Genomic DNA, 26204 nt, shown 5'->3' with positions numbered 1-26204 from the left:
TATCTTTTATCATTTCACTTATATTAAAATTAATAATCTGAGCTTTTCATTTCTCTTTTCCCATTATGTCTGAGCATTGTGTAAGCCTTGAAAACGCATTGAGCAAAAGCTCCAGAGCTTCATCTAAACTGCTAAATAAAGTAAAGAGGTTAAAACAATCAAATTAGGTAGACATTCTTTAAGGAGTTTCATTATATAAAAAAAGTCTCAGTAATTTTGTACAAAAACATCAATCTTTGTCTTAGTAACTCTTCCTGGTTGCTGCTTCTAGATATGACTATGAAGAAGTGGATGCTGATGGTGCTAACAAGATGATGAAGGATCTAGAAACAATGTTCTTTGACCGTTCCTTTGTGGGGAAGCAGCTGTCAGCGGGTGATAAGTCATACACAGTGGAGAAAGCAGATAACTTTGAGTACAGTGATCCTGTGGATGGAAGCATCTCAAGGAACCAGGTAACAAAATTATGGTACATTGTAGGTAGAAGTAGTTTGAAAAATGTGTTCTGATATTACTGTTGTTGTGACACCACTGACACAATGCAAGTCTATTTAATGGTGATATCCTTACACACATGCATAGTGCTTTTTTAAACTGTAACTTTATAAATTAATCCCATTTTATCATTTTCAACCAAATTATGCCATGCCACTTTAGTCCAATAGGTCTTGAAACCCTTTTCTATCCTTACCATAACTATAAAAGACTGTTCGGCTAAGCTTTATATTGCCAAAATTAGGACCCTTACTGTTTTGTTACTTCTATTAGGAAGCTGAATTTGAGTGCCATGAGACCCTGTTAACACCGTATCTCCAAAGAGTCTTTCTGTAATATGTAAAATAAAGGGAACAAAGATAGTTGGGAGCTTGGGGATGTGTGACAAGCTTAGCTGTTTGTGGAACTGATAAGAGATTATTCAGGGTGAAGGCATATGCACTTCAAAGCTTCCCTGAAAAAAACAGTTTGTTTCAGCTGAGAAACTAGTTGGTTTCAGTATGCTAAAGGGATTGTTCTACATAATGTTTGTAATACTGATTCTTGATTGAACTTATGTAGGAATCAAATATTGACCTGCTGTCATTAATTCAGACTCCTGGTTTGTTGTTGTGTGGCTCCAAGTCATTCCTGACTTATGGTGACCCTAAGGTAAACCTATCACGGGGTTTTCTTGGCAAGTTTTGTTCAGAGGGAGCTTGCCTTTGCCTTCCTCTGAGGCTGTAGAACTTACCAAGGTAAGAGAGCATCATGACAGATCAGGATTTCAAACACTCCAGAGCCCTGGCCCAACACCACCCAAACCACTACACCTTTCTAAATGAAAAGAGTGAGAAGCTGCTAGTGAGCTCATGGCTGGTTTTTTCACCCTCTTTGGTTGTGCCATGTCTGGGGATTTTATCTCTCAATTTCCCCATTTGCTTTCTTTTTTCCTTTTTTCCCTCTATGCCCTATTTTGCCTCATGTCAGGGTTGTTGTTTTTTTGGGGGTTTTTTTGCCCTTAATGCTGTTGAGATCTGTTTTTGTGTATCCCCTTTCCAGCATTTTCTGGCTGTAAACAAAGGTATCTTTTCAGCCTTTGATACATCCACACCACTTGGTTCATGGCAAGTCCATAGCAAACACGAGTAGCTGATTATGATCCACTGACATTTAATAGTGTTTCCCCTTCTTACCGCACATAGCCTCGCGGCTAGCCTAATAGGTTTTGCTGCTGGAAATAGACCTACAGATTATTCAGATCCTACAAGCATGACCAGAGTTAAAGCACACAGCCTCCTTAATTGCTTAATATATGTTGGCAGAAAATTTAAAATAATAACTACAAAATCACAAGATGTTCCTTTTGGTAGTAAAAATGCAATCCTAATAAATTATATAATTAATAACTTGATGTTCTCCATGGTTCCTAAATACTCCATCTCAGCCAGCTGCTCCATTATGCCTTTTGATAGGGCCTGCTCTCTGCAACATTTGTTTGATTGTATATTCAGAATGTCAAGCCTTCCATTTTTAATTACAGTGTATCTTCCCAATCTGCAATTTCTACTGACTGTAAATCCTCATGGCTTATACTTAAAATGGCGGTGACATGTTGCATGTGGACGCACTGACATAAACATACACACATTGTTGCTATTTAATAATATGGGGCATGACAATCCATGCTATTTGCCATCCATGGATCTGGAGGGCCCACTATATTTTAATTTGCAGCTTTGGAAAAGTGGCAGCAAATTTTATTTTTGTATTCTGCTTGAAACATTCTCCCTTCAGAGCTATTCTGCCCATTCACAAGGTTCAGGCAGGACATCATCTCATTAAGCTGTAAATTTGCAGCACCTGATAATTCAGTTTCCCTTTTAAAAAGAAATTAATAACTAGATTCATTATATATTTCTGCCAATGGTATGTTCTAACCCACACACACATACATACATATACATATGGTGCATTATCTGTAGGCACCAAGATCTGGGCAAACCTGAAAAACAGAAGTGAAGATTATCTTAGTGATGACTTTTACTCTGTCGTTTAGTTTAAATAAAACTATCGCATACATGGGTATTCACTCAGTTTATGTCTCGCCAAAACATATGCCAAGCTGAATTATATCTGTTCCTATCAGACTCCTATGCCTGATGCAGAATTCTATGCAAAATATGGAAATCTATCTAATACATTAGTTTGGATATAAATGAAATCCTATGCTGGGATATCTGTAGCTTTATTCAGTAAAATTAGAATTTGGGACTCAAGTTCTCCTATTGAGGATAGTACCGTTAAGTCTAGAAATTTAAGTCAAAAAATCAACCCCAAAAAGCTGAATCAACTTACTTATTCACAGGTCAGTTTAAGACAGTTTAAGACAGAGGTCTTAACTTAGATAGATAGGTAGATAGACAGACAGACAGACAGACAGATAGATAGATAGGAACCATCTCTGAGTAGAGTGGTGAAAAGCGAGAGATTAGTTTGTTTCAGGAGAACTTCACCGAAACACCAAACTCCTTTACTTTCTCTGCCATGGTGCCATTTCTGCCCTTTTCGAATAACTGGGTGGATAAATGGTGGCAGCAGCCAAGGTTCCCACCCGTGGGGGGGGGGGGGGAGTGGGATAAAAATGAATACAATAATAATAATAATAATAATAACAACAACAATCCGCACAATCCGAAAATACATCACACAGTCCTAAACACTTGGGAAGTGTTTGACTTGTGATTTTGTAATATGAAATCCAGCATATATATCTCATTTGCTGTGTCATACTATGTCTTTGTGTCAAATAATAATAATAATAATAATAATAATAATAATAATAATAATGGGAGATTGGTCCCCTGAAGCACTGGCACTTTTCTCTGTACACAGAATGACCCTCGACTTAACTATGAGTTATATCAGAATCCATAATTTTGCCCACAAAACCTGCCCTTTACTTATACATGAGGATGAGAATATATGGTAACCACCATCAAATGTGGTAGTTGGAGAACTTCCATAAACAGTTATTGAGTTAGTTGTTTAGCTCTTTCTTGTTTGCACATTCAGAAAGGTTTACTGAGAAGGGGCCTTCCAGGAAATCAATACATCGGCTGTTTCATTATTTTCAGGGTCTGAGGCTCATCTTTACGGATGGCTCTCGTATCATCTTTCGACTAAGTGGCACAGGAAGTGCTGGGGCAACGGTACGACTGTACATTGATAGCTATGAAAAAGATGCACCCAAAATATATGAAGACCCACAGGTAGGTTTCTGTTACTGAGCTTCTAATTTCATTCTTTTTCATTCTTCTTGAGAATCTTGTTCTCCGTTGAAATGAGACAAAAAGTTCCATATGCTATAGAAGGCAAAGAATTTAGTTGTCAGAGTAGTTAATAAGGATTTGTAAAAGGACCCCCTGGAAAAGGCATTTTGAATGTTGAACTCCCTCCTTCTGAAATAAACCCAGAATTATCTTAATACACCCCTTGGAAGATAACTATGAAGCACTGAGATACTATGCTTGCTATATATTAATTACAAAATAATAGTATCCTTTGTCTTGAATCCAAAGGCATTTTATAAAAATTGAAAAACGGACCTGTTATTCAGATCAGTTTACATTACATACTCTGAAAGTCAAAACAGTAGTACATAGTGTTCTTGAAAGGGAAAGGGAAAGACAGTCACACGCTGCTCCCGGGGATTGAACATGGGACCTTTCGGTCTCCAGCTCAGTGCTTTAACACATTTCGCCACCGGGGCTAAAAGACATAGTTGGAGTTATTTTGAAGCATGCAAAATATTAAAATTGCTCTAACTCCAGATATAGCCTTTCAAGCATATTCTATCTAATCTGTGCTTTCAAAGGTTTCAAGACATAACTGGAGGAGGTAGAAGCTTGTGTTTTGCACAAAATCATTACTTCTATGATTCCTAGATGCCATCACCATATGATTATAGTGCTTCGAGTGCTAGATTTCTAGTTGTATCCATCTGTACAGAGCTAATGAGAAATTTTCAATGCATAAAAATAATAAACATGAAAGGAATTTTGACCAGGGTCTTTTGATTCTCCTCAGTTTTCTCCCTTTTCTTCCCTTTGTTACAGGTCATGTTGGCTCCTCTCATCTCCATCGCACTGAAGCTTTCGCAGCTTCATGAAAGAACTGGTCGCACTGGTCCCACCGTTATCACATAAATACAGAACTTGAAGCCGTTTGAGTTGACGAGTGATTGGCCACTGTCAATTGGAATCAGCTAGCCTTCTTTTCTGTTGCGGTTTTAACTCCTAAAATGCTAACACTGTAATCAAAAGCACCAACAAGTGATAAAAGGATAGATGTGACATTTGAAAGAGTTTATACTCTTCGTATGCCAATATACATTGTCCCGTTAATGTCATCTCGTTACTTTTCTAATATGTGCATAGTACTTATTTAATATAAGCTGCCTTTTGCATTTGCAGTTCTGAGATGGTGTTAACTCTTTCTCAAGAGTGTCTCTGAATTGCTTCTGCACAAAGGCATTTTTGGGAAGGTAATGGGTAGATTTTCCTTACAACCAGTGTGAATAATGGTCTCTTCCCTGTCACTGTGGAATGTCTCTTTCAGTTGGACTCTGTGCCATAGTCTTTGTACCAAGACCCCACTGCCACTCTTGCACAGAATTCACCACAAACACAAGCATTACAAGATATTAAAATAAAATGAACCATTGGCACTATGGAATGATAATGTTTTTAATTGGAGACGGTATACAGGCAATCCCCATTACAAACATCCATGACTCTTGGTTAGAAAAACAGGTGAGACAACAGAAAGAGAGAGAAATCTATCCCTAGAAAGGGTTCATTCCTGTAAGAGATATCATGGGAAAAAGATGTCTCCACTGACGTTTTCTCACCAATCCTTGTTTCCACAACAAGCCAAATATTTCAAAATCAAATTATCATAGGGATAGAAAGTGAGGTGAAATCTTCTGAGCAGGGGCACAGACAGCAAAACAAACATCACAAAGGTGTTCACCCTTCCCTATGCTATCCAAAGCTAATATATATGTATGTATTTGGCTGGAGTTGCACTTAAAAATGTACCTGTTCCAACTTAACATACAAATTCAACTTAAGAGCAAACCAACAAAACCTATCTTGTTTGTAACTTGGGGACTACCCGTATATACTGGGATATGTTTCAAAAACTATGTCCACTCCATGCAGGAAGTGGAGGAGAAAGTGAGATAAAGGAAATCTGGAGAAGGCTTTTCTGAAACAGAAGGTGACTTTAGCTCACTTCCTGTTCTTAAAAAGGCCTTTTTTGGGTCCAAAGCAGTCTAATAAGTCCCCCAAATATGGCTAAAATGCCCCCATGCTCCTTAGAGGGAATTTGGAAACAAAAATATTTTTTTGTTGAGAACATGGATATGGTAGAGGTCAGCCCACTCTCATATTCTTGGTGGAGAAGTGCAATACCTTAGTTTTTAATTTCTCTAAGGCACAAATTCTCAACTTTCAGACCTCCAGATGGTTAAAGTTTGAACTCCCGGAAGCTTCCCTGTCAGCATGGTTAAGGATAATGGGAGTAAGGTCCAAAATATTTGAATTGGAAATCATTGCTCTAAGGTTTCTAGGATCTACATCATCAACTTGCTTGCACTTTCTCACTAACAGAAGTCCAATAAACTACATCGTACTATTTTTCTACAAATGTCAAGAACCATTAAAGAAAAGCGCTGCTGTGACTTTTCCAAAGCTAATCATGCTGCAAGCAGAATCCCCATTGTCAAAGGAATCCAGATGGAGCATGTAATGAAGCCTTTAAATTCATCTTGGATGTCTTCTACTCTGTTACTCCTTTTATGTGAAAACTCAACTCATAATTGTACGTGACAGATTCCAAATACCAAGTCCCTTGAAGGAGAGAAATAGTTGCTCTTCTCTCTATCCTGTGACACAATTTCAAATCTTAATACTGAATGATCATTTTCACTCCAAATATCAGCAGCAAGGACTGCCATTTGTTCATTAAAACAATAAAAATGCCCTTGTCTAGATTGTAGCAGTGAGTGGCACCAAAGGATATCCTTTCTAAATGTATGCTGAGCCTACTGGGATCAAACTATATCCATCTGGGTGCTTCGTTCCTGCTCTGAGTCGACTATAAACTTGTAAGTCACTTATAAACCTGTTTCCCCAGAACTGAGTCCTGCTAACATCAATAAAACCCCTCAGTAACAACATATAAATCATATCTTTTCAGAATCTGGAAATCCTGTAGGTTTGTAGGTATGTTTGAAAGAAAGTTACACAAAAATTTATTGCGATGTACTTTTGCTTAAGAAAATCGTATGAGATGGAGGAGGTTGCCGTAGTTTGGATAGTTTGCAGTGAAATAATGGTGGATCCTCTTGAACTGCACAGATATAGCACTTAGTGTACGTATGTTCAAGTTGATTTATAGCCACCTTGTGAATTTCATAGGGTTTTCATAGGTAAGGAATACTCAAGAGGAGGTTTTGCAGATCCGTCTTCTGAAATATAGTGCACAGCACATAGTATCCATTGGCAGTCTTCCATCCAAGCACTAACCAAGTGACCCTACTTAGCCCCTATCTACACTGCCATACAATGCAGTTTAACTGCATTGAACTACATTACATGAGTCTACACTGTCATACAATGCAGTTTAACTGTATTGCACGAGTCTACGTTGTCATACAATGCAATTTAACTGCATTACATGAGTCTACACTGCCACATAATGCAGCTAAACTGCACTATGAAAATGCATCATATGACAGTGTAGATGGGGTCTTAGTTTCCAAGATCATATGAGGTCTAATGCTTTCAGGCTTTTTAGGCATTTTGGCTCCACTTTGACTGCTGTGGCAACATATTATAGAATGCTGGGATTTGTAGTTTGGTGCGGCATTAGAGTTCTCTGGCATTAGAATCCCTCCCTAAACTGGAAATGTTGAGCTTTCACGGGATGGATTTAGAGTAGTCAAGGTGCTATAACTCTGTAGTGTGAAATTGAAGAGCATGTGGAGCCTTGTTTTAGGCTCTCAAACAAGACTGGTATTTTATATGGGCAATTAAGAGCCACTCCCCTCTCCCCCAGCTTTTATGAAAAGACTAACAGATCCATCTTTGCCTCCCATGAAAAATAAATGTATTTGGTGCAACTACAATTCATGGGCTGTAGAGGTCACTGTGATCCATGTAAAACTGTCTTTGTGCCATTATTTTGATGTTTTGATGATGAAACAGGTGAGACCAGTTTAATTACAATCCTTGCCTGAGAATAAGATCCACCTAAAGAGTAGATAAATGGTTTCAAAGTATCAGTGACCCCGACACCTCCAGATTCCCTGGATACAAAGAAAGAGGATGAAGTGCTATTCCTGGTGCCACAATTTATGTTTTACATAGTTTGTGAGGCTTCCTTCAGCTAGCATCAAAGATTTACATTCACCTTTTTGTAGTCTACTTGGGGAATTCTAGGTTTCCTCCAGAGCTGCCACAGTTGCTTACTCCTATTCTAGGCTGGATTTACATTGTCATATATCCCAATATCTGATCCCAGGTTATCTGCTTTGAACTGGATTATATGAGTCTACACTGCCAGATAATCTGGGATAAGCAGATACTCTGGGATCAGATCCTGGGATATTGGGTAGTGTAGATCCAGGCCATATCTCAATACACAGATCTTGCCCCATCACCCTAGATTTCTTCCTTGCATTTATATATAGAAGGTGCATAGGTGGATTCCTATACCCTATATATCTGAATAAGCTTCCTCCATCTCATTCTGAACAGATAGTGCTCTCTTCACAATTTAGGTACTTATCTTTTTTTTCCAAAAAATCTTTTCAAAAAATTCTACAGTGCAGAAAAAAATGTGCAAAACTCAGTCAGTGTGGCAGGGTACACAACATGGATATATACAAAAAGAACCAAGAATCTAAATGAGATGTGAGGGGAAAAAATCTGTAAAGGGCCACATTCCCACAGAAGAGAAATCATTCAGGGCTGCAACCAGAAGCAAAAAATTGTATGGCCCATTCTTTAGCCACTCCTCTATTCTTTCTCCCTTTTTCTTCCTCTTCTCATTTCTGTAACAGGTTGCTGAGAGAATGATTGACCATATTTGGTTGCCTGTAAAGGCCTCTTGAAGGTTGAATCAGGGATGCACAATTGTCCTCCATCCATCCAGACCCCCCTCCCGCAAATTCCAAATATTTTCTGATTTGTAGATTTGAAAATATAGACAATGCAACTATATGACAAAGAGGGGAAACTCTTTCATAACTGGGATGTTTGAAATGGAATTGAGAAAAAACCCAAGGCTACCTCTCTTTGGAGAGCTCTACTACTCCATTAGGAGAAATGTTCCCACTTTCAGAAGGGTCATCCAAATAAGGACCCTAGACTTTAAATGTAATCTATATATATAAAAAGCTTCTGGACTTTTTACCTGAAAGTAGACAACGAAACTACATGACCCAGAACCACAAAACTTGGCAATACAACCCACCATCCTTGCTACTAGGTTCCGACAACAAAACCAAACATCAAGGATGGAACCATGGCCCAAAAAAACCAAAAAACAAGAAAAGCCCATCTGCGCCTGCGCGAAGCAGGATGCAGCGCATGAGCCACACACTCCCCCGCCCCCTCCAACATGCTCCAGCGTTCGCTCGCCTGTTTCCGCGCCGCCGCCATCTTCACCACCATCCTCCATCCACATTACCCGAGGACACAGAGAGGACGGCAAAAGCAGCGGTTTACTCTCTTGGAGACCAAGGTGGCCTAGCAAACTGCGGGCCTCGTGGCCCTGTGGGAGGAGGGGGAGGGGGAGAGCGAAGGGTTCCCTGCCCATCTACGTGACGGAAGGCTCCGAGGCCGTGAGTAGGCCTCGACTAAGCCTCAAAACAATTCTGGCTCCGAGGACATGACTAGGCCTTGACGCCACCTCCAAACAATTCTGAGGCGATGAGGGGAAATTGGAAGGTCTCTTTGGGGGTGAGAAAATAATAGGGGTGTCCTTGAACACAGTGGAAATGGGGGCCAATGGACAGGGAAGGGGAAATGGGGGGACTTTGGGGTGAGGAGACAATAATAATAATAATAATAATAATAATAATAATAATAATAATAATAATAATGGGCCAATGGAGAGGGGAAGGGGAATGGGGGAGATCTTTGGGGTGAGGAGACAATAATAATAATAATAATAATAATAATAATAATAATAATAATAATAATAATAATAATAATATGGGGCCAATGCAGAGGGGAATGGGGGATCTTTGGGGTGAACAGAAAATTAATAAGAATAAGAATAAGAATAATATGGAGCCAATGGAGAGGGGAAGGGGGGTCCTAGTGGGGACCAGAAAATAATAATAAGAATACTACTACTACTACTACTACTACTACTAATAATAATAATAATAATATGGAGCCAATGGAGAGGGGAATGGGGAGTCCCCTTCTCACCCCGAAGGGGACTCAGGGCGGATCACATTACACATATAGACAAACATTCAATGCCTTTTAACACAGAACAAAGACAAACAAACATAGGCTCCGAGCAGGCCTCGAACTCACGACCTCCTGGTCAGAGTGATTCATTGCAGTGATTGATTGCAGCTGCTCTCCAGGCTGCGCCACAGCCCGCTTCTATTTCCAGAGAAGGCTAGATAAGCCATCCATACATTAGGATCTAAAGTAAACTAAGGGTGCATGCATACCACTGACTTAATACAGTTTGTGACACTTTACTGCCATGGCTAAATGCTGTGGAATCATGGTATCATGTAGTTTTAAAATGCTAAATACTGAGCGGCATTCCATGGACGCCAATACTAAAAGACAAGGGAGTCAAGGATGGAGGGGAGTTTTTCAAAAGTGAAATACTCAAGGCACAAATACAAACAGTGCCAACAAAGAATAAAAACAAGACAAGTGCAAAGAAGCCAGAATGGATGTCCAAAGAACTTCTAACTGGTCTAAGACTCAAAAAAAGACATGCGCAAGAAGTGGAAAAAGGGAGAAATCACCAAAGAAGAATTCAAACGAATAGCCAACTCCTGTCGGGAAACGGTTAGCAAGGCCAAAGTGCAAAATGAGCTCAGGCTTGCCAGAGACATTAAAAACAATAAAAAGGGCTTCTTTGCTTACGTCGGTAGGAAAAGGAAGAACAAGGAGGCGATAGGGCCTCTGCGAGGAGAAGATGGGGAAATTCTGACAGGGAATAGGGAAAAGGCAGAACTATTTAATGCCTTCTTTGCCTCAGTCTTCTCACAAAAAGAAAGCTAGCCTCAACCTCAGCAACATGGAGTGGATGAAGGATTGGGGGAAATCCAACCCCAAATAGGGAAAGAAATCATCCAGGAATACCTGGCTGCTCTAAATGAATTTAAGTCTCCAGGGCCGGATCAACCACACCCAAGAGTATTGAAGGAACTAGCGGAAGTTATTTCGGAACCAATGGCAATCATTTTTGAGAGGTCTTGGAAAACAGGAGAAGTCCCAGCAGATTGGAGGAGGGCAAATGTGGTCCCTATCTTCAAGAAGGGAAAAAAGGACGATCCAAACAATTACTGTCCGGCCAGCCTCACGTCGATACCAGGCAAGATTCTGGAAAAGATCATTAAGGAAGTGGTCTGCAAACACTTAGAAACAAATGTGGTAATTGCTAAAAGTCAACACGGATTTACCAAAAACAAATCATGCCAGACTAATCTGATCTCTTTTTTTGATAGAGTTACAAGCTGGGTAGATGCGGGGAATGCCGTGGATGTAGCCTATCTGGATTTCAGTAAGGCCTTCGACGAGGTCCCCCATGACCTTCTGACAAACAAGCTAGTCAAATGTGGGCTAGACAAAACTACGGTTAGGTGGATCTATAATTGGTTAAGCGAACGAACCCAAAGGGTGCTCAGCAATGCATCTTCTTCATCTTGGAAAGAAGTCACGAGTGGAGTGCTGCAGGGTTCCATCCTGGGCCCGGTTCTGTTCAACATCTTTATTAACGACTTAGACGAAGGGTTAGAAGGCACGATCATCAAGTTTGCAGACGACACCAAACTGGGAGAGATAGCTAACACTCCAGAAGACAGGAGCAGAATTCAAAACGATCTTAACAGATTAGAGAGATGGGCCGAAACTAACAAAATGAAGTTCAGCAGGGACAAATGCAAGATACTTCACTTCGGCAGAAAAAATTGAATGCAAAGCTACAGAATGGAGGATGATGCCTGACTCAACAGCAGTATGTGTGAAAAAGACCTTGGAGTCCTCATGGACAACAAGTTAAACATGAGCCTACAATGTGATGCGGCGACGAAAAAAGCCAATGGGATTTTGCCTTGCATAAATAGGGGTATAGCATCTAGATCCAGGGAAATCATGCTACCCCTCTATTCTGCCTTGGTCAGGCCACACCTGGAATACTGTGTCCAATTCTGGGCACCGCAGTTGAAAGGAGATGTTGACAAGCTGGAAAGCGTCCAGAGGAGGGCAACTAAAATGATCAAGGGTCTGGAGAACAAGCCCTATGAGGAACGGCTTAAAGAACTGGGCATGTTTAGCCTGCAGAAGAGAAGACTGAGAGGAGACATGATGAGAGGCATGTACAAATATGTGAGGGGAAGTCATAGGGAGGAGAGAGCAAGCTTGTTTTCTGTTGCCCTGCAGACTAGGACGCGGAACAATGGCTTCAAGCTACAGGAAAGGAGATTCCGTCTGAACATCAGGAAGAATTTCCTCACTGTGAGAGCTGTTTGGCAGTGGAACTCTTTGCCCCGGACAGTGGTGGAGGCTCCTTCTTTGGAGGCTTTTAAGCAGAGGTTGGATGGCCACATGTCAGGGGTGCTTTGAATGAGATTTTCCTGCTTCTTGCAGAGGATTGGACTGGATGGCCCGCGAGGTCTCTTCCAACTCTACAATTCTATGATTCTATGATTCTAAAAGGTCTTCAGTCTTTTCTGTCAAAGAATGCTGATGCCCCACCAAATTAAAATGCCCAGGATTCCACAGCATTGACCCATGGCAGTTAACATGGTGTAAACTGTATTAATTCTACAATATAGATGCACCTTAAGAGCTTGATCTTTGCCATTTGAACCCATTTAAATTGTGTCCGGCTGCATGTAACCATAAGAAAACCTATCCTCTGAGTCACAGTTTGGCCACAGCTGTGTTCAAGTCACATACCCATCTGGACCCTTGTGGTTACAGCTGCTCCACTATTGTTGTGGCTTTATGATTAGTGCTACCCCACACAGCAGCCCCTTTGGCAAAGTGGAACAGTAGAAGATTGTATTCTTGTGCACAAAGAAAAAACTGATGATCATTGCTTTGTTGCCAGTGCTTATCTCCAATCTAAAAGGCCTCATCATAATACAAACCAACAGGAAAACAAGTTAGAAAATTAAGTTACACTGCATTAAAATCAGAATTAAACATGTGCTTGCTGGAAATTAAATGTTCTATGGCTTTTAGGCTACATTAATAGGAGTATAATATCTAGATTGAGGGAAATAATAGTCCCATTCTATTCCATATTAATAAGACCTCATCTGGAATACTGTATTCCTTTCTGGGCACCACAATTCAAGAAGGATATTGACAAGCTGCAACATGACCAGAGAACGGTAACCAAAATGATCAAAGGTCTGGAAGCCAAGCCTTATAAGGAACGACTTAGGAAGCCGGGTGTGTTTAGCTTGGAGAAAAGAAGGCTGAGAGGAGAGATGACAGCAATGCTTAAAGGATGTCATATTGAAGACGCAGCAAGCTTGTTTTCTGCTACTCTGGAGACTGGAACACAAAGCAATGATAGTAAATGAATGACTTCTGGTGAAAACGTACCACAGAACTGCACTGGATGATCTAGAAATGCTTAGACAGCATTTCTGATGGAAGCATACTAGAGAATTACAGGAAGACTAGAAAATGCATGGAAAGAACATATTTTGTCAGAGGCAGGTAAATGAAACCATATATCAGTCTTGCAGATACAGAGGTTGTATTGTACAGCAATACGAGGGTTATCCAGAAAGTAGATTACGTTTTGGAATTACAAATGAACAAAGTATAGGAAAAAATATTTATTATATGCAGTTGAAAGCCATACTTTTAAACATAGTCCCCATTCAAATTTAGGTACTTATCATAGCGATGAATGAGCTTGGCAATTCCTTCCTCATGAAATTCTCCCACTTGCGTCTTCAACCAGTTGGTCACTTCTTCTTGCAGCTGCAGCTGCGCATCGTCCCTCGTGGTGCCAGGGTGTCAGGGAGGGCGCCATGGGCTCACCTCAGAGGGCTTCTTCCCCTTGGGAAATCCTGGAGGGCTAGCTTTGTCGCCTTCCCTCCCACGTTGCCTGATCCTCGCCTTTCCCCGTCGCTGCGGCTCGGGGGGGGGGGAACCAGGTTAGCGCACTGAGAAAGGCATAGCGGCGCGGGCAAAGCTGTCCGGACTCAGGTGTGCCCAGCCTCCTAATCCCGAGCTTTGCCCCTTTGGGTCGGAGTATCAACAGCTCAACAAGGTGCCGGGTCCCAGCAGCGGTAAGTCCAGGTTTGTTGTTGTTGTTGTTGTTGTCCTTGCGGGGCAGGTGGAGGGAGCCTGACCCGGGCAGGAGTTCACCGCAGTCGCCATAACCTTCTTTGCCGACATCGTTTGCAAGCATTTGCAAAACCTTAGACGAGCAATTTGTAATTTCTTGTTGGCAGAAACTGGGGCTAACAGCATGAGCTCACCCTGCTCCTCAGATTTGAACTGCTGACCTTTTGGTTGGCAAGTTCAGCAACTCAGCGGTTTAACCTGCTGTGCCACTGGGGGCTCCAACATTAGGTGAATGGTTTTAAAATTATGAATCAATTGTTTTAATAAGTATACCTTTAAAGTATAAGTAACATCAGGATACCTATACTTTAAAGGTATGTTTATTAAAACAATTGATTCATAATTTTAAACCAGTGCACCCTTTTTAGGGACTAACTGAAAAAGTAAGACCAAGGGTGGGAATCACACAGGCCTCTAGATGTTGTTGGTCTGCAACTCCCTGAAGTCCTGTCTCACGTTGTCAAAGGTGCGGAATACTGGGAGTTGCAGTCCACCACCTCTGGAGAGTTATCTGGTTTCAACCCCTGCTGTAGGACTTTGCGGCAAATGAGGGATTTGTCACCATGTTAGTTAATTCCATATACGTTTAGTTTACACTGCTGTTGTTTCTGGTCTGTGGCAACCCTAAGTGGAACCTATCACAGTATTTTCTTGGCCAGGTCTGTTCAGAAGAAATTTGCATTGCCTTCCCCTGAGTCTGAAATAGTGTGACTTGCCCAAATTCACCCACCGGGTTTCCTGGACAAGCAGGGATTAGAATCCTGATTCCCAAAGTCATAGTCCAATGCTCAAACCCCTACACCACACTGGCTTCTTCAATATATATCTAACCTAGCTTAAGCCTGGCCCAGTCCAAGTTTAACAAGAGGCCTAAATAAGCTTCTGTCATCCTCAGCTAGGTTCATGGACTTGTTTTCTCCATTTGTAACTGACCAAATATACAATACACTGGGTGCTACTGTTTACTTGGTTGCTGAGGAATTTTTCTTTCCCTCCCCATTCCACTTTGCCATTGATCCCAAACTAGTATTAAGGCAAAATCTGAACATGGCCCACATGTTCACTGTTCTCATGACACAAAGAAGGAAGGGTGGGGCAGAGCAAAACAATCTGTCCCTTGTGCTCTTACTGACTGTGGAAATTGAGGTCAATCAGCCTGGATGCCTGAGAGGGAGGAAAAAAAACGGCCACATGCAGAAGTGGGTCAATATAAGCTGAAGGCCTTCACAAATTGTATAGCTTTGCATTGGCCATACTTCACATGCACCTTTGAAATTCTTTCCTACAACTTGACGTTTTTGGCCTTTATGTTGGTACAGGTTGTAGTAGATCTTTCCGACTCAATGCTGCTTGCATGTACAGTGGGAAGCTTGTCCAAATGAGTTCATTGTCCAGTCAAAATAATGTAAGTTGTAACAGTGTTCCAGTGTGGTCTGGCAACACAGTACTGTCTTAGTATTACACAACTGTTGTTGACACCAGGGATTGACAAAGTTCTTTTTTTTGGGGGGGGGGGGGGTGAAATCCAACAAGCTGAAGCCAGTAGCTATGCTGGTTGCAAAATTCGGGGAATTATAGTACCTCCCACCACATATCATGCTTTGGCCTGCCACCCAATTGCCAGTGCAGTAGCATAAGTCATCACACCAGAGCATGGACCCACTTTAAATCTGGGTTTTGCCTCCTGCAGAATTCTGCGGCTTGTAGTTTAGGGAAGCCCAGGACCTGTCTGGCTGAGCAGTTTAAAGGCCCCACCCTAAACTACAAGCCCCAGAATTCTGCAGGAGGCAGAAACCAGATTTAACGTGGATCCAGGCTCTAGTGTGATGAGGTCAGTCTCCCTCAACCTGGTATGCTTCAGATAAGCTGGATTGTAATTTCCATAATTTCTAGTCAGCATAGATTGGAAAGTGGTTGGCACTATGTTATATGGTAATGGTCTACCAATTCTTCCTATGTAAATTAAAGTGGGACAGAAAGTGCCTTTAGAACTCCTAAGGTCTTTACTATTGACTGTACTCAATGGAACTGATGGGACTTGTAGTCTAGCAACATAGAATCATAGAGTTGGAAGAGATTTCATGGGCCATCTAGTCCAACCCCCTGCCAAGAAGCAGGAAAATTGCATTCAAAGCACCCTGGAGAGATGGCCATTCAGCCTCTGCTTAAAAGCCTCCAAAAAAAGGAGCCTCCACCACACTCGGGAGCAGAGAGTTCCACTGCCGAACAGCTCTCACAGTGAGGAATGTTCAGGTGGAGTCTGCTTTCCTGTAGTTTGAAGCCATTGTTCCGCGTCCTAGTCTGCAGGGCAGCAGAAAACAAGCTTGCTCTCTCCTCCCTAAGACTTCCCCTTATATATTTATACATGGCTATCATGTCTCCTCTCAGCCTTCTCTTCTGCAGGCTAAACATCTGGAAGGCTATATTACTCCTTCCTCTGCTTTAAAGCAATGCTTTCCCAACAGTTCTGGAAAGAGTGAGCTATGGCCGAAACATATCTTTCACAACCCAAAAATAGCATCTTGTTCTTTTAAGAAGATACAATGTGCATGAACCCCATCTGAAATGTCCCATATTGGAAATGTGCTATGGACGGCCAGTTGTGCTGTGGTGTTCATATGGTGTCAATAAACAGCTGGTGTGGGAAGCGTGTATCCAGTGCCCAATATTCTAGTTCATAGGTGTGGTTGGTGAACAGCACAGCACTCTGAGCCTTTAGTCGTTCATGGAATAACTTAATCGTTGTTGTTTTTTTTGGATCTGAGATAACAATAAATATTTTCATAGGAGCCTAATATCCTTAGGCAATGTTGTGAGCAATTCCTCCCACACTTTCCCTTCCTTGCCAGTTATTGGACACATCCCGCCAGAATCCAATTAAATCCAGATGTTTTGTCATTTGTGTTTGTATTCTCCACACTCTTCACAGCTTTGCCTAATGCAGCGCAAATGGAGAAATGACCACAAGGCTTCACCTGTGAAAAACCTTTTGCATGGAGAATATATTTGGCTATGTCTTTTCCTTTACAAGGGGGGCTACTCAAAATAGTTTCCCCAAGGGCTTAGCTACTGGTGTGAGAGAAAGACAGCATTGACTTCCTCAAATAAGCATTCCTTTTTCTTGGGATTTCTTTCAGATCCCAAACTTTTAAAATTGTGGTACCTTACAATTTCAATTAAGCATTTGAAAATGCAGTTTAAGCATCTGAAATGTAATAGATAACATTACCAAGAAAATGTAGACATAGCAAATATAAGAGTTCTAGGCACAAATGTTTATTGATATTTATTTATTGATGTATTTATTTTTATATAATGTCATAAGTGTACATGGTGCTTTACAAATAAAAGAGCACTGAAACAGATCCTTGCCCCAGGGTTACAATCTAATTAGATTTGGACACCAGAGGAATATTTTATTTGGGAAAATAATTTTTTATGTCTTCAGGTTGCTGTAGTCTTGGGAACTCTATTTTCTGAAGTAAAATTAATAGATTTTACCATATAAATAGGAGATACTAAACAAAAGTCTTTATAAATCTTGCTAATCTTCAAGATACAACGTTCATTCCCACAGAAGAGTACCATGTGATGTTCCATTACTGCTTGTTAAGAATATTTGTTAATCTTGTGATGAGCACTGGAAATATGTCTTCCACCTCAATGAAATACCCCAGAATATATTTGCATTTTTAAAAATCTTACAAAACAAATATCAGAAAGGCCTACACATTTAGAAATATCAGTCCTATCCCCTGGCACTCATTGCAAAAGAGGACTAGGATTACGTAGTAAAGAGCAAAAACACAGGACTTGTATTACCTATTGTAAAACTGCATTACGTATTAGTATATTCTGAATTTTACTTTTTTTTTTAATTAGGGATGGTTCTGCCACTAATGATGAAAATAGTGAAGTATCAGTCTTGTTGTTTGAACCAAAGTTCATAGGTCTTAATGAAGCTAATATCGGTGAGGTCTTACCTCCTATAATGTCCTATGCATCTTGGGTACTGTAGTGAACAATTGACCATTGGCACACAGTCCAGTGAGGAAGCTCAAGAGCTGAGGAATGCAAAGTATAGTTGGTTTGGGGTCAGACCAACAAGAATAATAGAATCATAGATTTGAAAGAAACCATATTGGATAGCCAGTCCAACCCCCTACCATGCAGAACACAAAATCAAAAATTTCCTCAATTGACTCCCATTGGTAGAACTGCAAAAAAACTACACAAAACCATCAAGTGTATCTGTGCTACACAGTTATAGACGTTTTATACTACTATCTACCATGGTTTCATCCATTAGAATCCTGGACGTTATGATTTCATATAGAAAGCTGTCTGCTATGAAGCATAAGTTGAATTTCAGGACAGAACACTAGAGCTCTCTAGCAAACAAATCAAAGTACTTAGCTCTTCCAGCAAACCTTTGGTGAATTATCCTTGCTCTCATGTTAGGGTTTCTCCTGGTGAACAACAATATATCTGTTGCACTTTATTCTACTCCTTCAGTTGGAAATAGTTCCTATGTTTACTTCATCCTAAGCCCCTTACCAATGATAATAGTCTCGGGCTACTATTTATTTATTTATTTATTTGCAACATTTCTACCCCGCCCTTCTCACCCAAGGGGACTCAGGGCGGCTTACAACAACCGGCAAAATTCAATGCCAAACAAATCAATAAAAACAGCAACACATCTAAAACCATTAGCAATAATCCATAAAATACATTAGTCAAGCTTAAAACATATACAGTAGAGTCTCACTTATCCAGCACTCACTTATCCAACGTTCTGGATTATCCAACGCATTTTTATAGTCAATGTTTTCAATATATCGTGATATTTTGGTGCTAAATTCGTAAATACAGTAATTACTACATAGCATTACTGCGTATTGAACTACTTTTTCTGTCAAATTTGTTGTATTCATGATGTTTTGGTGCTTAATTTGTAAAATCATAACCTAATTTGATGTTTAATAGGCTTTTCCTTAATCTCTCCTTATTATCCAACATATTCGCTTATCCAACGTTCTGCTGGCCAGTTTACGTTGGATAAGCGAGACTCTACTGTAGTTACTTATTACCATTCTTCCAAGGAACCACTGCACATAAACCTAAGTTCAGACCATGTCAATATAGTACTTATTCATTAAATGCTTGTGCACTACTTCTTTTCCTAGTTTATATTCCTCACTGTATGTAAGTTCTCTGGCCCAGTTCATTTTTATGAGTCTCCTCAGATCTTTTTATCATACCATGTTTTATTTGTAATGCGATTTTACTATGTTTTTAACGGTTCGGGACCTGCCTATTTTTGTGACCGTGTCGTCCCCTATGAACCCACCCGGTCGCTGAGATCTTCCGGGGAGGCCCTCCTCTCGCTTCCGCCCTCCTCACAACTGCGTTTGGTGGGGACGAGAGAGAGGGCCTTCTCGACTGTGGCTCCCCAACTCTGGAACTCCCTCCCCAGGGAGATTAGGTTGGTTTACCTTCCTACCTTCCTTCAGGAAACAAACAGGATGTTTCGGCAGGCCTTTGGAGATACAGTCATTAATTAGTCAGCCCCAGAGGGTTTTTAATAATCTATCCAGTTTTTATTACGATTTTACCATTTATGTGTTTTAAATGCAATTTTTTATCCTGTATTTTTGTTTTAATTGATATATTGTATTACTGTTTTATCTTTTTATAGTGTGATTTGTATTATGTTGTTTATGTTTTGTTCTATGTTGTTTGGGCCTCTGCCCCATGTAAGCCGCCCCGAGCCCCCACGGGGAGATGGTGGCGGGATATAAATAAAGTTTATTATTATTATTATTATTATTATTATTATTTATTGATCTGTTTTTATGTTGAAGTGTTTTATTACTAATTTATTACTACTTGGGCTTGGCCCCGTGTAAGCCACCCCAAGTCCCTTCGGGGAGATGGAGGCGGGGTATAAAAATAAAGTTATTATTATTATTATTATTATTATTATTATTATTATTACTTCATCAAGCTACAACTTCCAGGATTCTATCACAGGGAACCGTGGCTATTACAATTGTATGAAAGTCCTTTAACAGTGTAGGGTAGATTAGCACTCAGCCTCCATTAATATCCCACATCAAGAAGGACAAGATACCCCTCCCTCTCTTCTTTATTATTTTATGCCTCTCTTGGGAGGCATAAAATAATAAAGTTGAATTATGCTTCATTACCAGGGAGAATACATCGCTGGCATCAGACCCGTAGCCAGGATTTTGGTTCGGGGGGGGGGGGGGGCTGAGTCTGAGTGAGAGAGGATCTGCCCTAGCAAACCTTTTATATTGTTATCCCAATACCGCCCTGCATATGGGATATATTGAGCATGGTGATCAGATCATGATATGAATAAACATAACAGTTTAAATAATAAATTTAAGGCCTTCTCGCGGACCACCCTGAGAATTTCAGGGGGGGGGGTGAAGCCCCTCAAGCCCCCCCTCCCCCTGGCTACATGCCTGACTGGCATATGAGGTCACTTTTTTGCTTCACATGTTTGTAGGGCTGGCCCTACAAGGTGCAAATGCAAACAGCCTTTCCACCGAAGTAAGTGTATAGTACTTTTTAGGCGCATAATGTAGAACACCCAATTCTTGGAAGGAAAAAAAAAACACAGAAATCAACTAAATCACTCACTGGTTGCTGCTCTTTTGAGGCATCCAGAATTTGTTGTCTCTGCCTCATGCTGCCTAACGGTAGGCCTGCCTTGGGTGTTTGGATAACTGGCAACAGATCAAAGAAGGCCATGCACTCTGAAATATAGTTTTTCATCTACTCTGAAAGCCCTCTTTGAGAGGAAAAATACTGCAGTCTAACGAACTAAGACTGCAGCCTTACGTGACTCAGGGGTGTGGTTCTGGGCCAGATGAGAGCATCTCTCCTCAAGTAAGAATGCCGACCCCAAATAAAGTCTAGCTTCATTCCCCAAACCTCTAGTATCGCAGTAACCAAAACAATGCCATTTTAAAATACAGTTTAAAAAGGTAAAGGTTTCCCCCTGACATTAAGTCTAGTCGTGTCTCACTCTGGGGATTGGTGCTCATCTCCATTTCTAAGCCAAAGAGCTGCCGTTGTCAGTAGACACCTCCAAAGTCCGTAGACACCTCTAAGTTATAAGTAATGGAACTAAACTCTTGGAAGTACTGAGTAGTATATACAAACTCTGACACAGAAATTTGACATTTAACATATTAGTATTCAAAACGAAGACATTGCATTTTAGGAGTAACTATCTAGAGACTGCAAACTTAAAACTCATCAGAGGTTGCAGCAAGTGAAACTTGTATTATTTTTTCAATAGTAAAAAACCAAAATAGCAAAATTTTCTCAAAGATTTTTAAAGATAAACAAATACAAGGTTAGCAAATGTAAGAAAAGGACACCCTAAAAACATTATTCCAATTCATGTGCAAAAATTCAGTGACTGCATGGAACTGCTAGGTTGGCAAAAGCTGGGGCTAATAGCGGAAGTTCCCCCTGCTCCCCCGATTTAATCTGCCTATCTTTTGGCCACCAAGTTCAGTAGCTCAGTGTTTAACCCGCTGTGCCACTGGTGGCTCCTAAAAATACAGTTTAGGCATCCAAAAAAAGGAGCTGGCAAGTTATCAAAGGAATGCACATACAGCTAATTTAAGAGTTCTAGGTGTGAACATATTTTTCAATGTCTTACTTTGTAAAATCCTAAAAAATAGGAGACTAGAACAAATTCAAGGAGTAGGGGGATTCTAATTTGGAAGGTCATCACCCTCATCCCGCTCCCTCGTAACTCTCTCTGTGTGTTGCATGTGCCAACATAGGGAGATCCATGAATTTCATAGGGCCTTCTTAGGTAAGGTATATTGAGAAATGGATTTGACAGTTCCTCCCTCTGAAATATAATGTACAGCAGCTGCTATTTGTAACCCTGCTCTTATTTCTAACTTACTATCAAAACTCCTAATCCTGACTGCTTGTCGGTTCAGGTTCTCCATATATATTCATCTAATCCAGATGATTAGACTGCCATTTCTGGTACAGGTTCCAGGCCAGGAAGGTGATTACATTAACCACAGAAGATGGTTCCAGAACCAGTTACAGCAACTGCAGTAACCGTGGCTTAAGAGCTGCCAGAGAATGTGCCTCCCCACCTTTCTGGGAAAGATGCGCATAAGCACTTTGGAAGCATATGAGGAGGAAACAAGTAGAGAAAGTGACAGCAGTGGAGGTGATCAGTCACCAGTCAATTGGCCCCATGCTGCCCAGCCATGGTCTTGGGGCATTTTTCGACAGTCCACCTGCCCCCGCATATTGAATTTTACATAACTCTTCAGTGAGGTGGCGGCCTACAACACACTTTACATTCTGCGGAGACAATTTTGCTGTACAATGTAGTTTAAATTGCACCTGCGCTGAAGTGCATAAGGGGTCTATTTTGGACTTTCCCATAACTTTGCTTGATGTGCTTTATTCCCCTCAATCTGTTCTGCAGCATGCTTTGGCAGCATGTATTATCTAGCCACCGCAGCTTGAAACTGCATTATATGGGCAATGTGGAATTAATGCAGTTTGACACCACAATGATTGCCATTGTTCAATGCAATGGAATCATAAGAGCCAGGGTTTTACAAGGCCTTTTGCCTTCTTTGCCAAAGAGTTGGTGCCCCACCACACTACAAATCCTAGGATTCCATAGTATTGAGCTAAAGTAGTGTCAAACTGCTTTAATTCTACAGTAGATATGACCATATTGTGGATAATGATATCTGTGCTGAGGTATGTATGGTATAGAAAGATTGCTCACAGGCAGAAAAGGACACCAAAATGGCTATTAGGTACAATACTGCAGTTATTTCATACACATGTTTTCTCTGAGATAAAATAGCAAACCAGGAGACAGTGACTACAAATTTACACCCGCTTTCACATGCTGTAAAGATAAAAGCATAATGCTGCTCTTTAATTATAGGGCCTCAAAGAAGAAGGAAAAATTATAATGGCAGTTTTTAAACTCTTGGCTATTAAAATTCATGGCACAAAATGAAAGAACAAGCTTCTAAACAACTCTTGAGCTTTTAATTCTGCTCTCTCTAGCAGTAGGAAAGAACTTATTTTGGAACTAGGCTGAAGTGGTTGAAAGAGACAAACATTTGAGACAAACAACCATAAACTTTTTTGTTACTCCCCTTGCTATAAAACCTAGAATGTTTGCATTTAAATTTTAGTGACATATTTCCAAACTGCAGAACAGCTGTATTTCTAAAAGCTGGAAATTTATAAAATAGAAATCTTATTTGTTTAATCTAGCTTGTTTGTGGTACTTAAATGCTACTTCCCATTTTCACCGGAAGGATGTCTCTAGATACATTTTAATCATCCCAAATGACTTTTCTTGTTGTGTCCTATTTTGAAATCTTTCACGTAAACAAACCAGGCCGACAATTCACCTAAACCAACGACTAGCTCAGTCTAATTGTTGTGCTGAAGAAATTACTGTAAAACATTTGAAGTTGAAATGAGGGTAGTGGTCGACTTCCATTTCCTTTTGGAAGAAATATGCAAACAAAGGAGTGATTAAAAAGCATCATTTTCTATATGCTGGTTTAAGGTTTGCTTTGTTTTATGTGACTGTCATTTTCAAAATGTTTATTATTTGGGATGTTTATATGGTTTAGGAATGAGAACTGTTCCACCCTACAGATGGTAAACTGCCACTGTATTTTTCTATTTCCCAGCTTGGCTATGGATGGTGAGGACTGGAATTCCTCACAAATGTTAGAACACTATTTGAAGGACAAAATTGCGCCAACCCCATATTCTCCAGCATTTCACATATGAAACAAGAGCATTGATTGTGGTCCATATGGCAAATGTTATTAGTGAAGAAGAACGCCTAAGAAGGAGAGGCTGCAGCAGTTTGCTTTTGCCTGAGGCTGCTTCTATGCAGCCACATAATCCAGATCAGAATGTGAATTAAAGAAATCCAGTTCCACTCTGCAGAGTCTCCACATGCACCACAGAAACCACAAAAAAGCTTCCGCAGAGTCCACAAAGCTCCCCTCATGCTGAATCGGTCCACACAAACACATCTTTTTTTTCTTATCCCGTTGGGAGAAATGCACTGAACAGCAGCTGCACATTAGATGAGAATCAGCTATGGAACTCATCTTCCAGCTTAAACACCAAAAGGGGAAAGCAATTTCTTATTGGGGAGGGGGAGGAAGGTATTTGTTTACCTTCCAGAGAGCGCCATATCCAGTTCTTGAAGCTGAATATTCCAGCAGTGGAGCTATTTACATGAACACTGTGCATGTTCCTCCTGAATTTCTGCTCTGAATATACAAATCAACTGCAGTACATTTTATTGGAGTTGGAGAAATTTTGGAGTTTCTCCTGGCTTTTTAAACATGTATTTTGCATGTGGATGTACATTCCAGTGTGCACTAAAGGTGTGTGTTTTCTAGCCGTACCCCGCACCCCATAGTTCACATTATTCTGGATTTTACAGCATGTATATATAGGACCTGAGTGTACTGAGAAGGAAAATATTCTGCTTCTTTCTCTCGTATGCACTGTGTTGAGTGAATTGAGAGCACCTTACTTTTGCACTTCGAACTTAGGCCCAATCCACACTGCCATATAATGCAGTTCCAGAATGCAGATTAACTGCATTTAATTTGATTATATGGCAGTGTAGATTTATATAATCCAGCTCAATGCAGTTAATTTACATTCTGAAACTGCATTATATGGCAGTGTTGATCCAGCCTCAGTTTGAAGAAACTGAGGTAGGCCAAAGATAAAGAGTCCTTCTGTACTGTAGAATTTAAGCAGTTTGGCGCCACTTTAACTGCCATGGCTCAATGGCATGGAATTATAGGCGGTTTCATAAGGCCTTTAGCCTTGGCCTCACAAAACTGTAACTCCCAGGATTCCATAGAAATGTGCCATGGTAGATAAAGTCATTTTTCAAAGTGCATTAATTCTACAGTGTAGCAGCAGCCACAGTTAGAATGTAGGAAGAGAAGAGAGAAACTGGAACATTTTAAGAGGAGCTGGAAAAGCAAGAAAACTGGGAATTGATTGAGACTGTTCTTGCCAAACTGGGACAATTGGAAGATATTTAATACTTAGGTGATGTTGTTTTTGATTTAACAGTACAATTTCATAAGTGTTAATGAAAATTCAAAACTTTATTTAGTGGTCATATCAAAGTGCCTAAATATGTCCTATGGAAATTTTGTAAACCCACCTTTACACTCAGAAAGTCATTTAAGAAGAAGAAAGCAGCCTTTTCACAATGAATCTTAGGGTATTTTTAAGTATGCATTATAACCCAGGTTAAATCGGGTTAAGGGAGGGGTGGGGGGTGGCGAAACGATATTTATCAAAAATGTGGGAGGAATCAGGAGGAATCGGTTTAAGGGCTGGAAAACACATGTTAAAATGTGCCTTTTATACCCGATTCCTCCTGAAAAAAGTGCACCTTTCCATGCCTGTGTATCCCTGCAGATATGGAAAACACACGCTTTCCTTCCCTCTCTACTGTCTAGATTCCTCCCAAGCATGTGTGTGTCTGTCTAGCCAGGGCCGGCCCATGGTAATTTTCAAGTGTAGGCAAACAGAATTTGGGTGCCCCCCCCCCCAAACCAATCACTGAAAAATAAAAGCATTGGATAAGCGAAAATGTTGGATAATAAGGAGGGATTAAGGAAAAGCCTATTAAACATCAAATTACACTATGATTTTACAAATTAAGCACCAAAATATTATGTTTTACAACAAATCGACTGAAAAAGCAGTTCAATACATGGTAATGTTATGTAGGAAATACTATATTTGTGAATTTAGCACCAAACATTGAACTGGGATAAAGGGCAGTGTGGACTCAGATAACCCAGTTCAAAGCAGTATAGCGGTATAGTGTCACAGTGCTAAAGTGTCCTCTCATATACTGATGTAATATAACTGTTTAAAAATGAAAAAGAAAGGAGAGGATACCTTTTTATTCTAACATATCTCTGAATGAAAAAGAAAACCATTCAAGGATGGGAATAAAGTTTTGCAGCTGATGTC

General features: G+C 40.4%; 1 protein-coding gene across 1 annotated transcript in view; it reads left to right on the top strand.

Annotated features, from left to right (window-relative positions):
- pgm1 (phosphoglucomutase 1) overlaps positions 1 to 5206 on the top strand; it is a 42482-nt gene extending 37276 nt beyond the window's left edge. The window contains exons 9-11 of the mRNA XM_003220147.4: positions 272 to 455; positions 3612 to 3746; positions 4593 to 5206. Of these exons, the coding sequence (XP_003220195.1) occupies positions 272 to 455; positions 3612 to 3746; positions 4593 to 4682 (409 nt within the window). The 3' untranslated portion in view covers positions 4683 to 5206. The remainder of the gene's footprint in view (positions 1 to 271; positions 456 to 3611; positions 3747 to 4592) is intronic.
- Positions 5207 to 26204: the final 20998 nt, after the last annotated feature.

This window comes from Anolis carolinensis, chromosome 4 (genome assembly GCF_035594765.1).
Source record: "Anolis carolinensis isolate JA03-04 chromosome 4, rAnoCar3.1.pri, whole genome shotgun sequence".
NCBI lineage: Eukaryota > Metazoa > Chordata > Lepidosauria > Squamata > Dactyloidae > Anolis > Anolis carolinensis.
Note: the sequence above shows the minus strand (reverse complement) of the source record. Positions and strands in the feature narration are given on the sequence as shown.